This window comes from Vombatus ursinus, unplaced genomic scaffold, assembly GCF_900497805.2.
Source record: "Vombatus ursinus unplaced genomic scaffold, bare-nosed wombat genome assembly UNPS02014932.1, whole genome shotgun sequence".
In the NCBI taxonomy this organism is placed as follows: domain Eukaryota; kingdom Metazoa; phylum Chordata; class Mammalia; order Diprotodontia; family Vombatidae; genus Vombatus; species Vombatus ursinus.
The window spans coordinates 7,409,316-7,426,931 of NW_020954710.1; the positions used below are offsets into that span (position 1 = coordinate 7,409,316).

General features: G+C 48.0%; 1 protein-coding gene across 1 annotated transcript in view; it reads right to left on the minus strand.

The window, feature by feature from the left end:
* Positions 1–17,616, minus strand: part of SPSB1 (splA/ryanodine receptor domain and SOCS box containing 1) — an 89,671-nt gene that overhangs the window by 17,051 nt on the left and 55,004 nt on the right. The window contains 3 exon segments of the mRNA XM_027844014.1: positions 178–742; positions 744–1,020; positions 5,440–5,520. Coding sequence (XP_027699815.1) covers positions 178–742; positions 744–872 — 694 coding nt within the window. The 5' untranslated portion in view covers positions 873–1,020; positions 5,440–5,520.

A 17,616-nucleotide genomic window follows, 5' to 3' on the forward strand; every position in this document is an offset into this window, starting at 1 on the left:
CAGCGGTCACACAGGCGGTCATAGTGAGCAGTCAGAGGTGGAATATGGAACTGTTTACTGCTGGGATCTCGGGCACCAGCTTCTGGGGAGCTATGGTTTTGGCCCTCCCAAGGAGAAGAGTTTCTCCCACAAGGAGAAAGATGGCGCACGGTCTCCAAGAGCCGAGTCAATACTTACGATCAAGTCCATTCAAGTAACGCATTCGTATTTCACAGTGGCCCCAGACAGCACTAACTACTGGGTAAAGTTTTTTGCCCTTGAGTCCCCGAAAGGCCACGCCCATGTACTGCCCATCGACAATGAAGCTCAGCGTCCCATCATCCATGTCGAGGGCCACCAGGAAAGAATCCGGCACGATGAAAGTCTCGTCTGGTTCTAGGAAGGCGGGGTAGGTTTTACTTGGCTGGTTCTTCCCATCATGGTACAATCTGTTCCGCCCTAGGTCCCAGCCCCAGGACTCGTGGTTGTTACCCACCAGGGTCGTGTACCCGACGGAGTGCAAGGGGGCATCTGCTGTGGCCACCCCCACGACTGCATGTGTGCCGCGCTGGCGCATGGCCCACGTGATCTGCCACACGTGAAGCCCACGCGTGTACCCCACTTTCCCCCGGATGGCGTCCGTGCTCTGGGCCACCGGATGCCGGTGGAAGATAAGTTTGTCATCCTCCTTCACAAACACATTGAGTGAGCGGTCATCATTATTCCAGGAGTGGAGCAGCTGGACGTCGTAGGACACGGGGGGGCATGTCCAGCAGCAAGTCCAGCCGCGTGGGCTTACAGTAATCCAGGCCCTGGAGCTCTTGTTTCAGGGGCCGGTATGTAGGGTCCCTCATGTCCACAGTCTTTATTCCCCCGGTGACCTTCTGACCCATGCTAACGTCTGACTTCACCTTCCGACGTCCTCCCAAGGTAAACTCATCAATTGCAGGCCTTCTGTCCTGTTTTCCAATCGAATACCGGCAAGGTTCCTAAAGAAGGTTGCTAGGAGACCCGGTCAACTTGTATAGCATTCGGGATTGCCTAAAGGACGAAAAGGAAAACAGATGAGGAGGGGGAAGAGGAGGGGTAGAAGTTAAATATTACTACAGGGGTCACAGTAACTGGAGAAATGAATAACACATCCCATCTGCTGTTTTTAGAAACCAAAGCTCACGTCACACCTGTTAGCAGAACATAGTCAAGTCCTGGAGCACAACTGCTGGGTCAGGGGCTGGAGCCAAAGACATGACCACCCACCCCCCCCCCAAACTCCATCCACGGTCTTTGTAAAAGGAAACGGCAGGTGTCCGTCTTATGGGCCAAGGGACTGACTGCGCTCCTGGAGGCCAGAATGCCAAGATTTCCATGTCTATTCTGTCTAAGGGGCCCAGGCCTAGGGGAGGAAAAAGGATGAATGAGACGGGGTTCCTGCCTCTCAGAAAGCTTAGAGCCCCAGTAGGGAAGGTGAGGCATTTACAGAGAGAAGTAAAGAGATTTGCATGTCTTGTTTGAGCCTCACCAGCCCTTGAGATATTATTATTCCATTTTACTGATAAGTTAATTAAGCGTAAAGGACACGGAAGTTAAGGGACTGGCCCAGAGTCCAACAGAAAGGAAAGAAATAAGCATTTATTAAGCACTGACTGTGTGTCAGGCTCTGTGCTAAGTGCTTTACATATATTATCTCATTTGAACAGCTCAATAAACCTGGCACCTTAGTGCTGTTATTTATCCCCATTTTGCAATTCTGGAAACTGAGACAGCAGTTAAGTGACTTGCCTGAGGTCACACAGTGTCCAAGGTAGGAATCAAACTCAAGTCTTCCTGACTCAAACTCCAGTGCTCTAAACACTAAGCTAGGCTGCCTCTTAGCTTCAAAGTAACCATAGTAACAATGATAGCTAGTATTTATATCATGCCTACTATGTGCCAGGCAAATATCATCTCATTTGATGCTCACAACAGTCCTTCGAGGTAAGTGGGAGGTCAATCGACTGGTTGAGGGTCACACAGCTAGTAATGTATCATGCTGTAGGGGGCTGGCTGTAGGAACTGGGGGTGCCTAGCTAGAGAAGACTTGGGGGAACACCAGAGCTGACTGCTAGTATCTGCCAGGCATCTCCCGGGGCAGAGGGTTTACACCTGTTCTGCCTGGTGTCAGAGGACAGAACCAGCAGCAGTAAGAGGCAGCTGGGGGTCTCAGTGGATAGAACTCTGAAGCTGGACATGAGTTTGAATCTTGCCTCAGTCACTTACTCTCTGTCTAACCCTGGAGTCCTCATTAAAGGCCTTTAGGCAAAGGTTGACAGACCCCCTTGTTAAGCACGTTGTAAAAGGGTTTCTTCAGACACAGGTTGGACTTGGTGGTCAGTGAAGCCCCAGCAACTCATGAGGAAAAGGGAAAGAACACGGGGACGACTGTTGGGGCGGTGGGGATGAGCAGGAAGGTTGGAACCACCCAGGACAGGAGAGTGACATGGATATCGGAGCCCTCTCTGGTCTTTCTCCAGGACTCCCCACGCATAAGGAGCTACTTTGATCCCTGGGTCAATTCATCCACCAACACTGATGGAGCTGCTATGACGGGCAAGGCTCTAGGCACAGAAAGAGAAAAAAGCCGACAGATGCTCTCCATGCCAGGCCAACCCCAAGATCAGAGTTGGGGACAGGTAGCGAGGCCAGGTGGATAGAGGGCTGGCCTCCAGGAAGATGTGGGTTTGAATACGGCCCGTGTCCCTGACCAAGACACGACCTCTCAATCAATTAATCAATTGATCGATCAACATTTATTAAGCACCTACTACATGCCAGGCAGTGCGCTAAGTGCTGGGCTCTCAGGGTCCCAGCTGACTCTTCTAAGACAGGTACCCCCGGGATGACCATGAAATCAAAGCTATTTCCATAATAAAACTAAGACTTTTTTCCATTTCTAATGTGGTCAATGTTGACAGATAGGACCCATATAAACAAAGACTCTTTGGAAGAGGGCCCTTAAGAATCTCTGAGAGTGTAAAGGGATCCTGAGATCATCAAGTTTAACAATCACTGTTCTATGTCAGAAGGTGGAGGGCTATATGGACCAAGGGAGTTTGTCACCAGGAATGCTGCATGAATCCAATGAAATCACAGGCCTGGTTTTTTTTTAAAATAGCCAGCTCCAAATTAGTAAGGCCTCTGACGTCTCAGGTACCACCCCCCCCGGCCTGTAGAGTTCCTAGCTCCCTTTAAATCCCTGGTCGGGGAGATTAAATCCCAGGTGAGACCTGTACCAACCTCACCCAGTGGTTAGCGTTCTCTCCTTCCTAAATCACTCCACATACACGTTGCTTCCCCACCTCTACCAGGCAGAAGGTGAGCTTCAAAAAAGTGTGGGCTCTCCCTTCCCCTCCTGCTATATTTCTTGAATGTAGGGCAGCGTCTGGGACCTAGCTGTCACTTAATAAATGCTTGTTAAATCAAATTAAATCTACTTGGCTTATCTGACAAGAGATAGGAAAAAAGGCAGTTGCTGGGTGCGATGGGGACAACTGGAGTCTAAAGATCTGGGTTTGAATCACAGCTCTGACTCTATAAGCAAGTCCCCTCCTTGGGCCTCAGTTTCTTCATCTGTAAATTGGGTTCAACGGCCTCCGACGTCTCTTCCAGCTCTAGGCCTATCATCTCATAGGCCTAGAGGTCACTACCCCTATCTGGGCCTCAATTTTCTTATCTATAGAAAGAGGGGGTTGGGTAAGACGACCTCTTATCCCATGAAAGCAGATATTACTTGTACGACTGTGGACAAGTAGCTTTGTTTCTCTGGGCCTCAGTTTACCCATCTGTAAAAGGAGAGGGCTGGGCTTCTCTCCAACGCTCCTTCTCACTCAGGAGGTAGATGGAGAGTTGGCGGGGTGGGGAGGAGAGTAAGTTGGCTGCCGCTCTGAGGCCAAAAAGTGTCTCCCTGTTATTCAGTTTTGCTGATTTTCCACCTTGAAAATAATCTCTGGCCACACTAGCCAGGACACAGTGTGTCTGCCGGGGGGGTCAGGAGTGCAGGATCAGCCACACTGTCCATCTGTGGCCGAGGAGGAGAAATCTGGGAGCTCCGGATGTTGGCTGTCCTCAGTTCCCTGGACCCACGGGCCCTGGAGGGAGGGGGAACAAAACATTCCCCCGGTGGGCCTGGCCTCAGCAGCGTGGGTCTGCCCGCCCGGCTCCGTCCTCAAGGCCAAGCCGGGAGCGGCCCTGTGACTCTCCTACAGACCTTCTCGGCTGGATGACAAATGACAGTGTAGACACAGTTGCTGGAGGTGTCCCCTGCAAAAGAGGGGCCATGGGACAGAGCAGACTACGTTCAAGACTTGGAGTCAGGAAGGCCTGGGTTCGAATCTCAGCTTTCTTTGTATGCCCAGTGGTTAGCACAGTGCTGAAACAATGCTCGTTGACCGACTAGCCTCTGATACTTATTAGCCCCCTCTCTCCATCTGCCTCCTGAATGAGAAGGAACCTCAGAGGCACTTAGCAAATGCTGACTGGTTGATTATAAACCTCCTGAGGGCAGGGGGTATCTTTTTTTTTTAATCTTTGTATCCTCAAAGCTGGCTTAATAAATGTGCGCTGAATTTAACATGATATAATCAGATCTGATCAATGTGGACATTGTTATATAGTCCTAAGTCACCTGCCATGCTAATATAGTAACTATAATAATAGAAACATCTATGTAGCACTTTAAGGTTTGAAGATCACTTTACATGCATGATTTTGTTCGTTCCTCACAAAATGCCTGGGAGGTTGGTGCTATAAGGAGAAGTGAATAATACAGCTAGTCAGTGTCTGAGGCTGGATTTGAACTCAGGACTTCACGCCTCCAAGTCCAGTGCTCTGTGCACTATGGTGCTTCACAACAACCCTCCCGCCTTTCCTTGCATGTCTTCTACTTATCCTGTGTGTACGCGGTTGATTGCATGTTATACTGGGAGCTCCTTGAAGGCCGGAACTGTCTTCTGTCTTTCTGTGCATCCCCGCAATTTAACACCGTGGCACACAGTAGGTGCTTAATAAATGCTTAACGACTGACTGACTCAGGGAAGTGAAGCATCGCTATCATCCCCACTTTGCAGATGAGCCAACAGATGCAAAGGGAATTTAAGTGACTTGCCCAGAGTCACAGAGCTAGGCCGTTTCTGAGCCCAGGCTCGTCCTGCCAGCCACACCAAGCACTCTGTCCACCGTGCCATGCAGACTTTCGTGACAGACGTTACAATCTGCAGGGATGATTTAAGAGTCTGGCTGTTTTTCTTATTTTTTCCTGTAACAATTTCCATCCTAAAACCTAGATTTTTCATTTGCCCGATGCCACGGGGCACTGGCCTTCCCTGGAGGCTGAGGGTCACCAATGAGAACACTGGACCGTGTCTTAGCGTTCCACACGGCAACGCCCCCATCCTCTGACACAGAAAAGAAAGGCTAGGGGCCTACCTGTCTAGCACCAGCCCAGGCTGTTCCGGGATTCAGCACCAGTCCCCTCAGTCGCTGGCTCTGACCAAGATGTGGACGACCCTGAAGGAATAAAGAAAAAGCCAAATATGAGATATGCTGCCATGGGATGGCCGGGGTGGGGGAAGGGGACACATTCATTTTAAACACCTTCAAGCATCACTGACTAAAGCCTCAAATAAGGCACCAAATAGAAATCCTGTCCCTAAAACCCTAGGCTTCCTTTGGGCGTGGGAATTAGGGAGACCTGGGTTCTAATTCCACATCATGTACTGATGCTGGCTGTGCGACCCTGGGCAAATCAGGTTTACCTCTCTTGCCTCAACTTCTTCATCTGTAAAATGGGGATAATATCTGCAGCATTTGCCTATAGCAGTGGCGTTGGGGGATCAAGGTCAAATGAAATAAGTCGTTTTTAACTGGAAGGGACCTCAGATATCTAGTCTACCCCCCTAAGGGTGAAGTGACTTCCCCAAACTAAGTACAACCATCCACCCCGATATCCTGCCATCCCCCCCATGCCCCAGTCCTCAGGCCCTAGGCACCCCATCACAGCTACCACTGCTCCTGGAAGAGTGGGTCTCAGTCCACTGCCCTGTGGCGCTGATAACCACTCCCGTGCCAGTCCAGACCAGAGCGCCCCTCCCCCTAGCATCTTGTGTCCCTCATCCCAATGAAAGCTCCTTCAAGCTTAGCACTGGGCCTGGAGTCAGGAAGATCTGAGGTCAAATCCAACCTCAGACACTAGTTGTGTGACCCTAGGCAAGTCTGCCTCAGTTTTCTTATCTGTAAAATGGGGATAATAATAGCACCTCCCTCTCAGGGCTGTTGTGAGAATCAGATGAGATAATATTTGTAAAGAGCTTAGCATACTACTATGTTAGCTATTATTACTATTAAGAGAGTCTAGTCTAATGCCTAGCCTATAACAAGCACTATGTAAATGTTAACTAGTATTATACATTACTTATATTATTATAATAATATGACAATTATTGTCAGTGGGACCTAGTGCCTGGCATACAGTAAGTGCCATGTAAATGTTAGCTATTTACTATTACTATTATTATGAACTGTGCCTAGTACATAGCAAGGGGAGAAGGGAGTGCCTTCCTGGCACGGGGGAATGGCCGGTGAAAAGGCCTGGGGACGGAAAGAGCAAACCAGCTGGTTTGGCAGGGAGGGAAGCCATGGGTGCCTAAGGGGACTGAAAAGGTGGGAGGGGACCAGGTGGGGAAGTGCTTTCAAAGGTCAGACCTGGGATCACTTTGGCCTCTGAGTGGACAGAATGGAATGAGGAGAGACTTAAGCCAGGGAGAAGGCCTCTGCAATAGTCTGGGCAGAGGCCATGAAGGCCTGAACCAAAGGGGTGGCTACGTGAGTGTGAGAAGGGCACGGAGAAGAGATATGCTGTGGAAGTGAAATCAGAAAGACCTGGTCAGTGACTGCATAGATCCGTGGAGGGAATGAGGTCACAGAAGCATCAGTTTTCAATCTGACTATAATCACCCAGCAACCACCTCTAACTTAACCGCTGAGTCCTGGGGAGCTCTCTGAGGCTCCTACTGAGAAGGGGCTTGCCCAGCCTGGAAATACACTGTGTGTCCGCATCTGAACCCAGATCTTCTGAGTCTCGGCTCCACGGCCAGTCCTCTGTCCACTCTGCCATGCTCCTCCGTTATCAACCCTTGCCTGATGCTTGTCCCACGAATCTTTACCAGGACAGACTCAGAGCCAGAAGGCCCCCTCATCCAACCCACATTTTACAGAGGGGGAAACTGAGGCCCAGTGAAGTTTGAGGACTTACAGAATCACAGATTTAAAGCTATAAAGGGCTTTTGAGTCCAGCCCTCTGGTTTCACAGAGGAGGAGACCAGAGACGCAGGGGTGACCTGATTTGCCTGGGATCACTCAGCTAATAAGGGTCTGAAAGTGAGATCTGAACCCCAGTTTAAATGCAAAGGCAGCACTGATTCCACTGTGTAGGCCTGTGACCTTCAGCGACCTCTACTACCAGAATGCACTTAAAAAAACAATCCACAAACCAAAACAAAACAAAAACCCCACTTATCCTTGGGTCGAAATAATTAAAAATAGGCCGGGCGGCTTGCCGTGCCCTCCCCACCTCCAAGCTCCCAAGTGACTATTGGCAACGGTGGAGGGTGGGGGAAGGAGGTGCTCCCAAGGGGCGGTGCCCACATGCAGGGGTGCTCCGAGGCAGGGGACCATTCAGCCTTGCAAGCCAGCTGCCCTCCCAGTGACTTGTAATGACCCCAGAACAGGCGAGCTATTGTTTACCCCACAAAGGCTGGGAAAGGATAAAATTCAAGATGCAGAACAAGGTGACCTATTTATAAAACCTCCTTTCACCTGAAGATCAAATAACATCCTCCCACCCCCACCCCTCCTTTGCTTTCAAAGCCCCTACCTCCGGGGCTCCTCCCTCCTCCCTCACCCCAAGTTGGCTGGGGCAGCCCAGGATTTTGCAAGTGAAGCATGGTGGTAATATTCTCTGATTACTACCACTCCCTATCCCCTAGACTAGGAGAGAGATCCTTGGTCAGTCTCTGCTTGCTCCCAAGGAACCAAGGTGCTCTCAAACCCTGGAGATTATGGAGGATAGGAAGGTAACTACAAGTCCTAGAGCAGGGAGAGGCTTCTTAACCTTTGCTGTTATCCTGGACCCCTTTTGGCAGTCTGTTGAGGACCCCTTGTCAAAATCAAGATTTTATTTTATTTTAAATCAAGATTTTAAATGCATAGAGTAAAATACATCAGATTACAAAAGAAACCAATTAGGTAGAAATAGTTACCAAAATAATTTTTTTTTTTTTTTTGCTTTTTGGTGAGGCAATTGGGACTTGCCCAGGGTCACACAGCTAGTAAGCAAAATAATTTTTAAGAATATGTTCATATCTGGAGAATAAAATTAAGGGGTGAGAAAGGATTATACTAGGAGAAGGAGAAAGGGAAAGGTAGAACGGGGTAAATTATCTCACAAAAAAACAGAAAAGAAAGGGCTCTTACAGTGGAGGGGAACCAGGGGAAGGTGAGAAGAAATAAGTGAATCTTATTCTTATAGGATTTGACTTAAGGAGGGTATAACATACACACTCAATTGGGTATGGAAATCTGTCTTACCCTACAGGAAAATAGTAGGGGAAGGGGACAAGAGAGTAGGGGGATGATAGAGAGGACGGCAGATTGGGAAAGGGGGTAATCAGAAGCAAATACTTCTGAGGAGAGACAGGGTCAAAAGAAAGAATAGAATAAATGGGGGGGGGCAGGATAGGATTAAGGGAAATAGAGTTAGTTTTTCACAGCATGTCTACCATGGAAGTGTTTTGCATAACTGCACATGTATAGCCTATATTGAGTTGCTTGCCTTGTCCATGAGGGTGGGTGGGGAGGGAGGAAGGGAGAAATTTGGAACCCAAAGTTTTAAAAACACACGTCTAAAAAAAATGTTTTCACATGCAACTGGGAAATAAGAAATACAGGAAATGGGGTACAGAAATCCATCCTGGCCTACAGGAAAATAGAAGGGGAAGGGGGGAGAGATAGCAGGGAAAGCAGACTAGAAGAAGGGGTATTCAGAATGCATGCCATCTTGGGGTGAGGGGAGGGGCGAGATGGGGTGAAAATTTGGAACTCAAAATCTTGTGGAAGTGAATGTTGAAAACTAAAAATAATAAAAAAAAAAGAAAAAGAAAAAGAATAATATGTTCACAGATCCTAGGTGAAGGTCATTTGCCCAAGAAGAAACACAGGATGCTGGATTTAAGAGCTCAGAGGGATCCTAGAAGTCCTTTAGTTGAACCTTTTCTTACAAAGGAGGAAACTGAGGCCCAGAATCTTAGTAGTAATAATAATAATATTAGCATTTATATAGGACAACATCAAGAAGTGCTTTACAAATATCTCATTTGACCTCTACTAAAACCCTGGGAAGTAGATGTTATCATTATCTCCATTTTACAAATGAAGAAACTGAGGCTGAGAAGTGACCCTTAAAACTGGCAAGTTATCAGGGCTAGGCTTGGCAATGAGGTTAGAATATTCCTGATCAGGAAATGACCAAGCATGACACAGTGACAATCCCACCCCCCCCCCCCCTACACACATCACCCAACTAGAAAAGAAAAACACCTACAAGACCCTAGACAGCCACAAAGCGTTTTTCATTAACAGGTACTAGAGTGCACACGAACACACACGCTATTCTCTATTAGAATGTAAACTTCTTGAAGGCAGAAGCTTGCTTGTTTGTGTATCCCTAACACCCAGGGTAGCAACTGGCACATAGTAAATGCTTAATAAATAAATGTGTTTGTTTGTGTTTCTGTTTCTCTCTCTCTCTCTCTCTCCCCCCACCCACCCACCAGTCAAAATAAGCTTCTCAAAGCACAGGATCATAATTGGGGTACAGTTCTGGAGTTGGGAAGTTACATGGTTCAATCCCCTCCTTGGAGAATTGAGGCCCATAAAGGTAAAGTAACTTGTCCCCAAATCCAGGCAGGTGGTAAAAATGGCAAAGCCAGGAATCTGACCATGTCACTTTCCTGCTCAGAAGTCCTCAGTGGCTCCCTATTGCCTCTTGAGTAAGATACAACAACAAAATAAGATACAAATTCCTCTGTCTGGCATTTAAAGGCCCTCTCAACCTGGCTCCTATCTTCCCAGAATTATTTCACATTATTCTCCTTTACGGACCTCCTAGCCACAAGACCTCTTCCCATTGTGCCTCTGCATGCATAGCTGTTTCTCCCCTAATAACCATGTTGATCTCTCCTTCTCATCTCTCTGCCAGAATTCCAGCAGCTAGGTGACAACAGTGGATAGAACCTTGGGTTTGGAGTCAGAAAGTCCTGAGTTCAAATCCAGCCTCAGACAATTACTAGCTGTAGGACCAGGACCCTGGGCAAGTCACTTTACCTCTGAATAACAGCACCTGCTTCCCAGGGTTGTTGGATCAAATGGGATAATAGATGTAAAGTGCTTTGCAAACCTTAAAGCACTAGAGAGGTCCAAGTTGTTATTAAGTGCCATGAATACAGAGAGTTTTGGCTTTTTTTTTCCTTTCTTTTTTTTTTTAGTGAGGCAATTGGGGTTAAGTGACTTGCCCAGAGTCACACAGCTAGGAAGTATTATGTGTCTGAGGCCAGATTTGAACTCAAGTCCTCCTGATTCCAGGGCTGGTGCTCTATTCACTGTACCACCTAGCTGCCCCCTGAGTTTTGACTTTTGTCTCTGTATTACTGGTGCCTAGCACATTACCAAGAGCTCCATAAATGCTTGTTGACTGAACCCAAATCCAGACTTCCACTCGTGTGCCACATTTTACAAAAAGCCACTCCTGATCACCCCTAGGTAGGTCATTTCTTGACTGCCCCCCTAACACGTCATATGAACAATGGAAGCTCTTTAGGAGCAGGGGTTGTTTTTCCTTTTGTCTTTGTCTCTTTGGTCCCCAGTACACAGGAGACACATGTGTGTTGAAACGAAAAAAAAAAAGCCAAGGAGAGATGAAGACTCCTTTCTAGGTCTTAGTCACTTAACGAAGTTCCTTTGCATTTAGCGAAGTCAGGTGCTTGGGAATGCCTTTTGCCCATGAATTAACAGGATGATCCTTCTGCTCTGACCCTTAGAAAGTTCAGCTCAATGACTCATTTGTTGAAACGAGTTCATGGGGAGGGGGCAGTAAAAGCACCAACAGTCCCTAAGCCGTCCCCTTTGACCTTAAAGGGCACAAACACACCTGCCTTCCACCTCCAGAAGGCCCCAAATGACTCATCAACAGTGTTCAGAAAACCACACAATCAGTTAAAGCCGTGGTCCCCTGGGAAATCAGGTCTGTATTCATTTAGATACGAAAAATTAAAAGTGAAAAAATAAAAGTTACTGGCTGTACCAATCACCAATCGTCAAGGCCACGGGTACATCATTCTGTCTTTGTGGTCAGATGTTCCTCTCCTTGAGAAAGCCCACTTCTTAGAAGCTGTATAGATAATCGGTCAACAAACATGTATTAAGCACCTACTATGTGCCAGGCATGGTGCTAAATGCTGGACATGTTGATGATGCTCATCTCAAAGGCCCTCAGATGTTAACTTGACACTGACCAGCCACTGAATGCCACTAAGGGATTCCACTTCAGAAGACCATGGAAAAAGCACTGAGTTCAAATCCTGACTCTCTCTATGACCCTATATGTGACCTCAAGAAAATAATTTCAACTCGATGCCCCTCAGTTTTCCTCACTTCTAAAGTAAGGGCCTTGGACCAGAAGACCTCCCCCATAGTCCCTCTACCTCTAAATCTAGGAGCCCGTGAAGTCACTTAACCTTTTCATGTCAGTTTTCCTTTGGTTAAGATGAGAGAGTTGGACTATTTGAGTTGTGTGACCTTGAGTAGATCACCTCTCTGGGCCTCAACTTCCTTCTCAGGAAAATGAAGGGACTGGACTGGGTGGTCTCCAAGGTCCTTTTCTAGCTCTCAGTCTAGGACGCCATCAATGAACCCTCCCCTTAATGGCTGAGTGTTCACAGAGTTTATTTAAACAAGCTCCCAGAATTCTGCCCCTGGCATAGTGCTGACTCACGGAGACACATTAAGTCCTGCTTCCTGCCTCTTCCTTCTCAACAGACCCAGAGCAGAAATACCATCTATTCCTTTGCAGAGGAAAAGTTCAAAAGCTTGAGCAACAAGCACTTCCGGCTATTAGGTATACAGGTGACTGCTCTCAACCTGGGGTAGCTAAATGGTGCAGCGGATACAGCACTGGCCCTAGAGTCAGAAGGACCCGAGCTCAAATTGGGCCTCAGATGCTTACTAGCTGCGTGACCCTGGGCAAGTCAGCTAACCCTGTCTCGAAATAAAAAAAGTAAAAGGAAGGCAGTTGGATTGGTCAAACTCTAAGGTGTGTAAAACATGAAAGACAAAGCGATGGAGAAATTGCCGAAAAATCTGGGTTCAAGGTTAATTATTGTAAACATTTCCTAACTGGCCTCCGTCCATCCTACACAATGACGCCAAAGTGATTGTCCTTAAGTGCAGATCTGACCACATTGCTTCCCTACTTGCCTCTATGATAAAATGTAAACCAACTTCTCCACTTAGACTTTAAAGCCTTTCAAGGACCCAGTCTATCTTTTCACCCTCAATGAAGGCGATTCCTCTTCCTCTCAAACCTTGCAGTCCAACCAAACTGCCCTTTTCTCTGTTTCTCCTACAAGCACAACTCTCATCTCCCACCTCTGCACCTTTGCACAGGCCATGACTGCAGTCCCTCTTTGCGTCTGCTTCACTGCTTCACTTCTACCCTTAAGATGCATCTCAATCTTCATCTTCTGCGGAGAGCCTTTCGTAATCCCCAATCCCCTTCCCTTCCCCCAACGATGGCTGGCAACCCCTCCCCCAACTACCATGTGCTTAATGACTTGGTCTGTAGTTATTCACTTTAGATTTATGCATTTTTAGATGTGCTTCCTGTCTCCCCCTATTAGAATGTGACCAGTATGAAGGCAGGAACGGCATCATTCTTTGTACTTGCATTCCCAGGGCCTAGTGCACAGTGGATTCTTAATTGGTTAATTAATTAATTGATCACCGATGGATAAGTCCTGGTTCGGCCCTCTCTACCTATGCACTCTTGGTCCCGTGACCCATCAAAGCCTTCCTCATTTCTATTTCCCACTTCACCTCTGGTCATTTTACCTGGAAGTGCCCCAAGGCTAAAGTGCTGATGACTCACATCTGTCCCCACAAGGGCCGCTGAGCCCACACTTTTATTAGGCTTCATCACCCCCCATATTCCATTGATCAGGGTTTTGTGACAAGCTGCCCCCAGAAAGGGCAGATTCACACAGAGGGTGCTGTCCCTTCCACTGAAAGGCAGTGGACAAGGGAATTGTAGGGTTAGAGATAACTCAATCTAGAGGCCTTTGTGGCGTGTGTGTGTGTGTGTGTGTGTGTGTGTGTGTGTGCGTGCGCGTGCTTGTGTGTATCCACAGTCTACCAGCAGTGACCTCTTTACAAAGAAAAAGAAACAGAAACCGCTCCCGGCCAGGCAGGAGGCAACAAAATCCTTTTATTGAATCATGAGGATTTAAACGGATATTGATAGTGTACAGTGGGAAAGTGCACTCACTGTATCTTGGGTCGGCAGGTCTGGGTTCTGTGTCTGGCTCTGTAGTCTAAGGACTGTGTGACCTTGGGTAGGTCATTTCTCATTGCTGCAGACCAGGACTCCTTAGCTATCAGGGAAGGAGGCTGGACCCCGTGACTTCCAAGGTCAAGATCCTTCCCAATCTGAAAACTTGTTGTTCAATTGTTTTTCAGTTGTGTCTGACTCTTCATGACCCCATTTAGGGTTTTCTTGGTAAAGATACTGGAGGGGTCTGCCATTTCCTTCTGCAGTTCATTTTACAGATGAGGAAACTGAGGCAAACAGGGTGAAGCGACTTGCCCAGGGTCACACAGCTAGTAAGTGTATGAGGCCAGATTTGAACTCGGGAAGATGAGTCTTCCTGACTCCAGGCCTGGTGCTCTATAACCTAGCATTCTCATAAAGAGAGAGGTAAGGGCTCTGACCTCTGCCACCAAGGAGTTACAAGAGTATGGGAGCAAGACTCTATTTCTTGGGTGCCATAGGAACATGCCTCCAAGGCAAATCTGAGTATGCTGGCTACTCCTCCTCCTGCCCCTATGCCAGCCTTCAGGTGCCAACTCTTGCAGGAGGCCTAGCCTCACCTTAGCCTTCCCTCCCTACTCACTGCTGTGGGGAGTGGTTGACTACCCCCCCCCCCCCCCCAAGTTACTCTGTCAGCTAAGTGATATATTGATTAGAAAGCTAGGCCTGGAGTCAAGAACTGAGTTCACATCCAGCCTAGGGCCCCTTCCTGGGCAAGTCACTTAACCTTGATCTGCCTCAGTTTCCCCATCTGTTGCACCACATGACCTCTAAAGGGTCTCAGAGTTCCAAATCTAAGATCATCTGGCACTACAGGGAAAAAGGGGCCATTGGAAGTCAAGAGACCAAAGCAGGGGCCTGGTTCTCTATCTGTCCAGTGCTCTATCCAGTTATCAAATCAGATCATGACAACCCTATAAGGTAGGTGATAGGATCCCCTATTTATGGGTGGAAAAACTGAGGCTAAGAGAGATTAAGAGGTTTGACCAGAATTACCCAGCTAGTAAGGTAGCCGGGCTGTAATTAGAACCCAGGTCCTCTGACTTCTAAGCATTGCTGCCTAAGCTTGGACATAGAAAAGATGCCCACTGGGACAAATCCTCAGCGTTTATGCCTTCCCTAGCAGGAAATGGTCTCAGACGGACATGAGAAGCCACACCAGCCTGGAGTTATTCCAAAGGGCCCTCCCCCTACGTCTGTTGCTTGAGCACAGGCTGAGAGCACCAGCAAAATACCTCCAAGGAAGGACCCTTCTTTGCTGAAGAGTAAACCTAGCTCAAGGACTTCACAAGAACTCCCACACTTCAAGGCAACCCTTGCAAGCTCGAGAGCCGAGTACAAGCGTCCAAGAATGCTCAAGGGCCATGCTCCAGGGAGGGTGGGGGTGTCACATGTCGGAACAGGACAAGTGGTCACAGCACAGCTCCACCCAGCGACCTTCAGCCCAGAGTCGGAATTCCGAGGGCTAGGGATGGTGAGGGACGTGGCAGGCGTCACCTCGTCCTCGAAGTCCCAGTTACAACACCGGTCTGAGGTCAATGGCATTCCCAGGTGGTAACCCTAAGAGCTTTCTAGAGCCTGATCAGTGCATTCTAGAGTCAGACGTCATGAGCAAAGGAAAAGAGAAGAAAAAGTCCAGAGTCGTGGGTTTGGCGGACAGAACCGCGTCCAGAATACCTGTACGCCGCTCAATGACCCCTCTAATGTCTCCGGGGTACAGCCCTTGCCAGGGGCCGGGGGAAGAAAAAAGCCCAAAGTCCGAGAGCGAGGACCAGAAATCAGGGAGATGGCGAGGCTGGTGGGACAATGGACCCTTCATTGATCCATGAATGCCATCCTTGTGGAACCGAGATGGGATTAGCAGAGACATACACCGCTTTCTCAATTCTCCAGCCCTCTACCGAAAAAAAAAAAAAAATCAGCATTCCAAAGCGATTCCAAATGGCAGGGTTCTCCTTTCCAGAGGGCAGCTGGGAGGACAGATTGTGAATGTGAACCCTCTGACTTCTTGCCTCAACATATCCATCATGGTACAAAGAGCCCTAATTTAGTAGTCAGAGGACATGGGATCCAGCCTCCAGTACTAACTACCTTTGGCAAGTCACTCCATATCCCCAGGCCTCAGTTTCCTCCATTGTAAAATGACAGGGTTGGACTAGATGGCCTCTCAGGTCTCTATGATTTTCCTGGTCCTCAGTTTCCCTTTCTGTAAAATGAAAGAGTGGTCCTCTTCGTCTCCAGGTCTAAGACCCTAGGACTCACGAGGTGAATAAAAACAGAACTCATTACAAGGAGTGCCTGCTATCCCCCTGGTTCACACACAGTTTGATAAAATGTCCCTAGACCAAAAACATCCACGGTTTTCTAAGAAAATCACACTATGGCCACAATCCGGCCCTGGTCCGGCACTCAGTAGCTGGGTGACCCTAAACAAGTCACCTCCCCTCCCCTCACAGCCCCAGACAACCACTTCCAACTTCTCTGGAAACACACAGAAGGCGCCCCCCGGGGAAGTCCTCACAATTGGGACAATCGTTGCTTGGCTGTGCCTGGCAGGGCAGGACGCTGACAGGGCCCGGCTCGAGGGGACACAAAAGGCCCATTCAGGCTTCCACAGCCATCACCCGCTGGGAGTGCTCCTTCTCACTCCATGGGAGGAGATTAGCACAGCAGCATGGTGGGCTGCAGAAATGGAAAAGCCTTCAGCCTTCCCCCACCAACAATGCCAGCTCCCCCTTCCCCTTAGAAAAGCAATTTTAAAAATCATTTTTTAAAAGAATTGCCTTCTAATTTAGGAGTCTCCAGCGGCGCTGGGCTCTCCTCCTTTCAAACAGAGACGCACAGTGGGGAAGGAGGGCGGGATGGGGAGACAGGAGATGGGGGGCTAAGTCTCAGCCCAGCCACTGTGAGCACAGAGGGCAGGCACAGCATTTCATTTCTCTGAAAAACTGTCAAGTTGGGAAAAATACCAAAGCAGGAATGGAGGGTTGGGGTTTTTTTGTATATGTTTTCATAACTGGATTTTAATATAATTGTATGTATTCTATTTTATGCCTTTAGAAACATCAAGGAATAAATGTGTGCCACTGAGCTAAAAGCAAGGGATTAGCATTGGGATAGTCCCTGCCCTGGATGAGCTTACAGTCTCACGGGAGAGACAAGAAACAAACACATATTTACAAACAGGACAAATATACATAAGGATAAATACAGGATATATAAATATACAGGATAATTAGAGAAGGAAAGGGTGGCTAGGTGGCTCAGTGGATGACCTGGAGTCAGGAATATTCATCTTCCTGAGTTCAAATCTGGCCTCACTAGCTGTGTGACCCTGGGCAAGTCACTTTACTCTGCCTCAGTTTCCTCATCTGTAAAATGAGCTGGAGAAGGAAATGGCAAACCGCTCCAGTATCTCTGCCAAGAAAACCTCAAACACGGTCACAAAGAGTCGGACACGACTGAAAAACACTTGAACTGAACAGAGGGAAGGCACTAGCATTAAGAGGGGCTGGGAAAGGCTTCCTGTAGAAGATGGCGTTTTAGTGAAAAGTGGGTCCATAGGCCTCCTCAGACTGCCAGGGGGATCTAAGACCCAGTGGTACCAGATAGTTTCTTCCACCTCACTTTTCTTGACAGCTCCAGCATGGCATCTGTCTGGTATACAGTAGGTGCTTAATAAATGCTAGTTGATTTCCTGATTAAAGTCCACGATCAATTCAACAACCAGCAAATATTTAAGTGTCCACTGTACCTAGGCATTGTGTCGGGGACACAAAAAGGAGACAATCCTTGCTCCCAAGGATCTTACACTCTATGGCAGGGCCGCTGGTGGAGAGGGCAGTACATATGTACCAAATAAATACAGACAGAACAAATTCCAAATAAATACAGGAAATTTCAATCCAAGATGGTTGTGGGAAGATCACTTGCAGGGAGGGGGAAGCAGGCTCATAAAAGGTTGTGTT